The sequence below is a fragment of the Conger conger genome, chromosome 7 (genome assembly GCF_963514075.1).
Source record: "Conger conger chromosome 7, fConCon1.1, whole genome shotgun sequence".
In the NCBI taxonomy this organism is placed as follows: domain Eukaryota; kingdom Metazoa; phylum Chordata; class Actinopteri; order Anguilliformes; family Congridae; genus Conger; species Conger conger.
The window spans coordinates 34,074,862-34,084,251 of NC_083766.1; the positions used below are offsets into that span (position 1 = coordinate 34,074,862).

At 42.3% G+C, this 9,390-nt stretch overlaps 1 protein-coding gene across 1 annotated transcript; it reads right to left on the reverse strand.

Annotated features, from left to right (window-relative positions):
- Positions 1 to 223: 223 nt before the first annotated feature.
- Positions 224 to 8,915, reverse strand: zpld1a (zona pellucida-like domain containing 1a). The gene is made up of 11 exons (XM_061250228.1): positions 8,784 to 8,915; positions 7,771 to 7,884; positions 7,352 to 7,572; positions 6,667 to 6,848; positions 6,143 to 6,215; positions 5,698 to 5,795; positions 4,696 to 4,776; positions 3,440 to 3,611; positions 3,050 to 3,152; positions 1,307 to 1,336; positions 224 to 399 (listed from the first exon to the last, which is right to left on the reverse strand). The coding sequence occupies exons 2-11, from the start codon at positions 7,874 to 7,876 to the stop codon at positions 224 to 226; spliced, it is 1,242 nt and encodes a 413-aa protein (XP_061106212.1). The 5' UTR covers positions 7,877 to 7,884; positions 8,784 to 8,915.
- Positions 8,916 to 9,390: the final 475 nt, after the last annotated feature.

Sequence of the window (9,390 nt, forward strand, 5' to 3'; positions counted from 1 at the left end):
ACCTGTATAAAACAACACGCCTCTCGTCTCTCCTTAGACTTAAGACAAAAGCATAAATGAAGTACAACAAATGCACAAATGACAAGCTACCCCCACCTGCACACAGGAGACACTGTTTGCGTTTGTCATGGGACAGCCTGTTTATGTCTGCCATCCTCTCTCTTGGAGCACTACCACATCGAGGACAGATGAGAGAATCACAGGCTGAGCAGGGGGGAGGGGGTCAGTTGAAGGCAGGGTTCCTGACCCCTGACAGCGAGGATGGGCTCGCCCTTTTTCCTCGGAGGAGGGTGAGGGAGAAGACGAAGAAGCACAGGCTCATCACTCCCAGGATGATGATGCCTGAGATCAGGGCGCTGGTCACAGAATTCAGCCGAAACGCAGGCCCGTTCAGCTGGGCTGTGTTACACCAGGGGAGAGGGGAGAGATGCCAGTTCAGAGACGCACACACACACACACACACACACACGCACACCCACGCACAGATGCATGTTCACACATACATACACTCAGTCAGCACTTTATTAGGTATTTATTAGACTTCTTTTTTAGACTCCTACTGCTGTAGCCTATCCACTTAGAGTAATGATGTGTTGTGTGTTCAGAGATGCTCTTCTGGATACCACTGTTGTAATGCATGGTTATTTGCGTGACTGTCGTCAGCTTTGACCAGTCTGGCCCTTCTCCTCTGACCTCTCTCATTAACAAGGCATTTCTGTCTGCAGAACTGCTGCTCACTGGAAGGTTTTTTTTTCTTTGCGAACTCTAGAGACCAGTGTCCGTGAAAATCCCAGAAGATCAGCAGTTTCTGAGATACTCAAGTTACCCTGTGTGCCACTAACAATCATTCCATGGTCAAAGACACTTGGATCACATTTTTCCCCATCCTCACATTTGGGCAGAAAAACAGAACCTCTTGACCATGTCTGTATGCTTTTATGCATTTAGTTGCTGCCACATGATTGGCTAATTAAATATTTGCATTAACAAGCTGGTGTACGGGTCTACCTAATAAAGTGCTCAGTGTGTGTATATAAACATACAAAAACACACACAAACACCACCACCACTCCCAGACCTAAGGTTAAATAGAAAGGGTGTAGACAGATTGAGATATTCAACCAGGTCCATCACACAGTTGAACATGAGTAAGGTTATCTCATCCACACTCTAAATTACAGTTCTACCCACAATCTTTGCGGGGAATTGCCTTTTTGAGTTAAAATTTATGAGGTCATTTTATTCACACCCTCATTCTGCCACATCACAGCCACAGAGCACATAATATCAAAGTTATCGGACTTACCCAGCTGGGAATTGTTTGTTGGTGTCTCATCTGAAAAGAGAAAAAGGGTATCATTCCAGATAGCATGCATTACAGCTATTTTTACGCCAACACTACAATGACTGACATCTCATCTGAGGCAATACAATATTCTAATATTACACTGAGGTATTAGGTATACCCAAAGGTACACCCCTATTAACTTATCCGGAATATAGCATATACAGCACATTTATTTACACTTAGATGTAGTTCATATACATTGTATTTAATTATGACATCCATCTCAAACAAAAATATTTTTCTGGAGAGTCCTGGCATTGCGACATTGCTAATGTGATGTAGATATTGGACTATAAATCAGCTGTGCAAGCAGTTCCCCTGGCTGTCAAATGTGCTTTTGTTCTACTGCCTTGTGTTGGATATAATGTGCATTACTATACTGTAAAGGTGTAATGTAATGTATAGGTGGAATGTTTTGAAATGACTCCATTTCTCTGGCACTCAGCTGAGATCATAACAAGGCCACACCTACAGTGGGAGGCAAATGGTGTTCCCGATTGACCATCAATCAAACAGACCATTTTCATTTGCAATAAGGTAAACTCACCGTGTTCCGGACACCAAGTTAGCTCACTGTGTTCTGAACAGTGCAACTTTCATTACGAATAACAAAAAATGTTCTTTCAGATCAGCTTTGGTTCTTGTGCGTGTAAAGTACAATTCCTTCAGTTTTCATAAAAACTTGGTATGAGTTACATACGCGATCCATTTCAGTATACAGTGACATGGTGTTTCCCTGTAAGTTAATAGGGGGTGTTTCCATGGTGTTTCCCTGTGACATTGTGGCGGGGAAGCTGTTGCTAACGAGTGACTCTGAACCGGGCAGTCTTATGGGCGTTTGCACCATCATGAGCTAACACAGTCTTTTGCACACAGGGACACTGTGCAGTTATTTGTCATTTCCTCTATAAATATTGTTCCAATTCACTTCAATCAAAGTGTTTTAGTGTCTGAGATAGTCAATACGCAACCATCATCATAAACCACAGGTTTCAGGAGAAAAACTACCATTGGACAGATGTTAACTTCTGGAGGAAGGGGCCTCTTCCCTGTGTTATTTGAGTAATTATTATTCTACTAATAACTCATTATTATTACTCTTATATTGATTTATAATTAAATATATATTCAATCATGAAATTAAAAGGACCAAATGAACCAGCTAGCTGGAGCAAGCTAGATTTCCCTAGACTTTCCTGTCTTTTACAATGCTTCTGGAGCAGAAAATGGTCAAATTAGACACATTACATTACATTACAGGCATATGCTCTTATCCTGAGTGACATACAGTTGATTAGACTAAGCAGGAGACAATCCTCCCCTGGAGCAATGCAGGGTTAGGGGCCTTGCTCAAGGGCACAATGGCTGTGCGGATCTTATTGTGGCTACACCGGGATTAGAACCACCGACCTTGCGTGTCCCAGTCATTCACCTTAACCACTACTCTACAGGCCGCCCCCTTTCTGAGAGATGACAAGAAGAAAACCATGTAAAAAGGAGGTGAGCATTGACTGGAGGTTAATGGTAGATAGTGGCTGTAGCCATGGCCTTGTTATGATATGTTGATCTCATGTTCCCATTGTAAACTGGTAACATAGCAATGGAGCAAATTTGGAGGGGATTATGTAGTGTGAGTTCCAGATAGGGCTTCTGGGTGAGAGTAGATGCAGGAGAGCGGATCGGAGGGAGGTTTAGGCATACCGCTGCGGGTGATGATGGGCCCAGCAGTAATGACGGCGTTCCCAGAGACTGAGCTCGGTTCTGTTTTCTGCGACACATCCCGTTTCTTCCGGCTGCCACAGATCTGTTTTGTCAATTGAAAGTTTGTTAGATGTTTTAGTGGTGCAGATGGACTTTAAGTGATGATTTTAGATTGGTCATCTGTCCATAACATATAGGTTCACGGCGTGTATCTCGGCATGCTTCTCTAAGCAAACGGTGCTACTGGGACAAAAATAAATGAGGATATACTTTTCTGTTCATTCAAATCTGCCCATAACAGCTGGACTTTTTGGCTGATGGAGAGGTCAGAATGGTGGGTTTGTATGTGGACGCACAGAGTCTGTGACATTCCTTCCCCTGTGGCCTTACCGGCATGAGTAAGGCACAGTCGTCAACCCGACACAGCTTGGTGACGCAGTGCAGGAACACGGTGGACATCTTCTGGTTCTTGTGCTTGACGAAGCGGAACACCTCGAAGGAGAACCGGCCCATTTGACTCTTCCCGTTCTCAAAGACGGTCGTTTGTGGGTCTTTGTCACAGCTGTTTCAGTGCAGCAGAAAGGTTTATTGTAACACATCCTGGGACACACAGTGTGCGTACATATGTACTGTCAATAAACCATAATTCTACAGAGATACCTTTGATCGTTTGTCAGGAAAAGGTTACAGGTGGGATTGGTTACAGCTGAATTCTCAGGTGGTTTCTCTCAGGTAATGTACACTCTCTATATGCCAATATATGAAGTAGGCCTGTTCTTTTCACTCAGATTTACAGTTAACAGGGCCAATTCTAACAATTTAATACTATTAATATGATCCCTTTTTCTCAATAAATTTGGTCCACAAAGTAATTTAATGATGTTTTAACAGCATGTCACAGTGGATGTATGAGCCATCCAATGTAGGCTAATGGCCTGTATCAAAAATGTCTTAAAAAATAACCATGCAAAGTGGAAGCAAATACTAAAGCACTCCAAGGGACTCAATTCTCCATTTTGATAATAATTGCCACAATTTGAAGTCACGATAGCGTTCCTTTTTTACCAACCATGCATAGTGTAAAGATTTATGTTTACAGAGCACAAAAGAAAACAGGTTTGCTTAGTAAGTTATCGACATTAGCTGCTTTTGTCATTTTAATTTGGCAACATTGTGAATCTGTCAAGCCTGTGATACCTTTGCTGGGCTTGTTGTTTGTATCTCATTTTTGATGTGATTGAGCACAGCTCTGGGACTGCCGTGAGAAAATGCTTTGTCAGCGTAAAGTTTGTATTGCATTTAACTCCGCTGTCCGTTGTTTTCTTAGTCAGGGTCCAGATGGTACTTCTTCATTTTCACCATTTTGAATAATGGGAGCATTTCTTCACCACGTATATTTTTGTCTCACAGCATAACCTAAAAAAACACCTCCTGAATATGAATGACATCATTTTCTCTCTCATACTCACTCACACTTCTCTCTCTCTTTCTGTCTCTGTGTATGCCACATTATAAACCATGTCTGTGTGTGTGTGCGTGTGGACATTGATATATATGTACACATGCGCAAAAAGTGAAGTCCTCACTGGCAAAGCCCCAGCAGGTTCCTGACAGGGGATTATGGTTGTAATATGGAGTGACTGTACCTAAAGAAAAGGTCGTAGCGAAGCTCATCATTGGGATTCCCAGAGGGAGTAGTGTAACAATAGTCCATCAGAACGTTCCATCTGTGGGGAAACAAAGAGCAGGTCAGGCCATGGAAGTGGGGGACGTTTCAATAGAGGGAACGAGCACCCCATTATTTAAGTTTCGGGGCTGGCGCCTCCTGCCAGCCAACAAGGATGGCCATTGAGCGTGGCCTATTTTCTGTTTCTGTTTTAGCCTCTGACCCTGTTTTATGGTGTATCATCTGCAGAGATTGTATGAGATTGGCTTACGTTGGGGCATCCCCGTGTGTCTGTCACCATACTTAGAACAGGAACGCATTGCTTTCCTGGGAATGCTGACTGCCCTATCAGATCTTAAAAGTAATCCAATAACAGCCAAATAATTAAATAATTGCATAATAACTGTGAAGCACTAGAATGCAAATATTGTCGACAGTGATTGACACTGTCAACTTTCGTGATTGATTTCAAGATGGCTATGATTCCATTTGGTTACTATTGTAAGAAGAACATGACATAGCATATAAAAAACACAATACATTCATTAAGGTACATTCATTTTATTGAATTGTTTAAACATCACATGGAGTTCTGAAAATATATGCAAATATAACAATTTGTTTTATACATACAATATCTATGTTCTATCATATTTCAAGATAAATCTTGTGTGCACAAGAAAATACATTTCAATCCAAATATTTATTTGAAATGTGCTTGGGACATCCAACTCAGTACTTCTCTGGGGGAGTCCATTTTAAAGCAGAAAACCTGCAGTTTCAACCATTCCCTTTTTTGCTGCTAACCATAAAGTAAAATACCGATAAATGCTCTTAAGTTTAGTTTAAAACTGAGCGATTTATTAAATTATTTATTAAATGGCTCTAGTGCATTTGCTTGAGCTTGCATATGTACTGTACAGCACTGCAGTCAATGCAGAAATGGTTTCCCCGAAAGCAGCCCAAAGAAAGAGAAGGTTACCTTCGGTCCAGATTTGTGGCCTTCACTGCTGCAAACACACGGGTCTTCAGGGTCAGGCCTGCCATAGGAATAGCCAGTTGCTGGTTGTATGTGGAATCCTTCAAAACAAACAAAAGAATAAACGTCACTTCCCTGGCATACATTTAAACTATGTCTTCAGCTGGTGAAATTCTCAGCCCACAGAAACCTCTCTGTAAATTTGGCAAAATCTATGTTGAACCAATTTAATTATTTAAAATGCAATGCCAATTGTATATAATCATATGTAGATATTCAGACTTAATATGAAATGCATTTTGCATTTTCATACAGCCTACAATTACAACAGAAGTTATAATACAAGGGGAGTGTGTCATTCAAAGATTAGGTTATTTGTAATTTACAAAAGTAAACACATCAGGGGATTATTATTTTCAGATGAATCTGCATTCAAGTCTTTACTCACGTTGTAGAGGAGTAAACTCAACGTGCTTATGAAAGTACCATTGCTGTCCTTCACAGATATTGCAGCGGCTGACCTTGAAAACATACAGTAATACAAGACATTAGACATCCTTTTCATTGGTAGTCATATGTGACAATTATAAGGAAATTTACATAATGGCTTGCCAGCTTTGTTTTGAGATAGGTTCCTAATCAGCTGTAGGCTAATTGAAAAAGATAACAATTTCATACACCTTGTCCTTTTAGAATATAAATTTGAAAATTGTTCTCTGAGTATGCCTTGATATAAAAACAGTGGTTTTCAAATGTCAGACACATCTCTCTGCATAATAAAATAAACCTGGTTACATGACAAAGATACATCACATGTTTCAGTATATGAAACATGGTTTCAGTAGTAGTTTTTCCACAGTCTGGTCTGAAATGTAGAATTTTCACAAATCACACATTTTTCAAAGCAGAAATATCTCAAGGTGTAACAAGTATTCGTGTGGCAGAGCGAGTGGGCTGTCTGATGGCACTTACGAAGCAAGCTGAGTGTTGTTGACCAGGTATTCGAGAGGGTAGCTACAGCTAAATTTGTATAGCAGGCCCGGTAGGTAGCTGATGATGGTGGGAGGATCCGGTGTATCGATGTACCCCGATACATTTCCAATCTGCACCAGGGAGAGATTCCCATAGGCATTCATCCCCTGAGCCGTGGAGACCTGCGATGGAGAGATATCATCTGTGAGTCTGCTTCTCTCCGACATTGTCCAGCCTGGTCGTGCACCACTCTGAAATCCTATTAACAGGCAGGCTCGTCCCGATAGCATCTTCAACGCCATTAAACTAATGCCTCCGCACCCCACTAATCCTCCAACCTGATCCCCTAATCGTTTCATCAGTCTTGCCAAACCACACAACCCTGACTCATCACTCGGCACAAAAAAGAAATCCCTTTTTAGTAAAAAAAAACACATTGAAAAACACGGTGATTTTTTTTTTTTTTTTTGTGATTATCCCGATTACTGATATTTGATTCTTTCTGAAGTCAGCTTGCTCATTTCATTGAGGCAAATATGAATAAAGTGGGCATATGCCAGCGGGCTGAATTAGACTTGGCACACTGACCTAAAATGAATGTCAGTATGGGCACATTTAGAGATACTGCATAAGGGTCTGGAATGTAGTCTAGCACAGTGAAGGGGCCAGGGCGGGAGTCTCTTACCACCAGGGAGTTGCCGCAGGACTCAAGCGTGTTGAGGCTGATGCTGAAGAGCACTACAGTTGGGAAAGTGTTGTTGTTGATGAAGCCTCGGCAATGTGCGTCACCATGGCGAGCGTTCAGGGCCAGATCTGTGTCGGTGTAGCCCGAGAACAGCACCGGGCAAAAGTTGATCTTCAGGGTGATGGTCTGTACCCCGCAGTAAACGCTGATGTCTCTCTCCGCTGGAACAGACACACACCCCATTCTTAAAGTAAAGTCAAACAGTCCCCCACACACAAGCACCATCTGAACATCTTACTGACGTGTGTGACTTTCACTCGGTTGTGCTCCTACAGGCAAAGCAGGAAATTGACTGAAATAAAGAATCAGCTTAAAATAGAACAGTACAGGGATCAAAGTCATTAGTCACATTTGCTCACCAGGAAATCTGCTGTGGTAGTTAGCATCGCAGTTGTATCCATTGAATTGTGCACCGACTGAAAGAGTTTTACTTATAAGGAGAAGAATCAAACATATCCGTTCCATTTCAGCACCTAGAAGAAAGAAATAACTAAATCTGTAAATTAGATTCAGTGGGAGAACTTATCTTAACAATGAATAAATATTTTAACTATTAATAGGGATAACCTACAGTAACATGGCATTAATAAGCAATGTTCAGAGAAAGAATTGTGCATATTAGATTTTTGGAAATTAGTTCATCAGGGACTAATTGAATCTTTTGAGCATTGTTTCCTGTTCTCTGCTGCTCAATTATGTAATTACATAATTGTACTGAGGCTTTAGAAATAAAGACAATTGAAAAATAAATTGTATGCTGTCCCATTGGGGTAATCACCCCCCGAGTTGATTTTAAAACAATGCGACCCCTGGTCAATGTGGCATCACGCCTGAGGCAATTTGATCACAGAATTGTCCAATACAATGCTGACAATGTTCATCAGTCTTCAACAGATACACATTTCCAACAAAAAGGACCATTGCTAAGAAAAATGTTTTAATTTCAGCTGAATATCCTGTCACTATGTAAATAATGTAATTTAATCCAATGCCAAACAACCTATTGTGTTTTGATAAAAACAAAACAAAACAAATCAAGTCAATTACAATTAACAGCAGAATTACCCTGGCCTGAGCAAGCCTTTCTCTCTTTCGATTACTTAATCTCAGCCTCCACCAAAGAGACACCACCCGCAGTAGCATTTATTTATTTAAAAACAAATCTGTTGTCACTTTTTGCTTTGTTTGCGCTCCAGAAGTCCCCGTGCACTTACACTTACAAAAGCTCTTATCGTCATCAGATAAGGTGCGGCAGAGCCTAAAAACAGCAAGCTCGGCCGCTTCGGTGGGTTCCCCTCCAAACAGCTGGACGAGGCTTTCCAGGGATGGGGTACAGGCCCACCTCACTTCCCCCAAAATCCACACCACTTACCCTGGTCCCTTGAGCTGGAGAATCAGCGGTACTCCATGTGCTCCAGACTACCGCATGTGATCAAATGGTCAGCACCACATCGCTGTGAAACAACTAGAAACATGGATTCAGTATGGGAGGGGGAGGGGGGGGGACTTGGGATTCGTTATTTGAACACATCAACAATAAAGGGCTGTCCAGGGGAACATGGGAAAATCCATCAAATCTGAATATATTATACAAATCTTTTCACGGGCCCAGAAACATGAGCAGGTTTTGAAGTTTCCCACTCATATCTTTTCTGCTTGATCTGGCTCTGTCAACGCGCACAAACGTTTTGACGCCGCATGAGGTCCGTTCTGGGGGGGAATTATCTTTTCATCGGCTGCCAGGGCTGACTGAGGCGCCCTTTCTCTGCGCGATCGCGGCCCAGGACCCTGGCCCTGAGACCGTCTGGCCCGCTTTCAGGCCCTTTGTGTCTAAACGGCTCCATCAGCAGGGCTCGGCTGGGCACTGGCAGTGAGAGCACCTGAGAGCGCGCAAGCTCCCCACCGCGCCGTACCGCACCCATCCACCCCCGCCCTCACTCCACCCCAACGCCAGAACCACCTGTGCCTGCCTCGGGCCT

Bases quoted from the DNA above. Each gene is read 5' to 3' on its own strand.
- zpld1a (XM_061250228.1), bottom strand. From the start codon at position 7,876: ATGGAACGGATATGTTTGATTCTTCTCCTTATAAGTAAAACTCTTTCA. The intron at 4,777-5,697 runs GTAACCTTCTCT...GTTTCCCCACAG, and splicing joins GCCACAAATCTGGACCGAAG to ATGGAACGTTCTGATGGACT. The intron at 400-1,306 runs GTAAGTCCGATA...GGTGTAACACAG, and splicing joins AACAAACAATTCCCAGCTGG to CCCAGCTGAACGGGCCTGCG.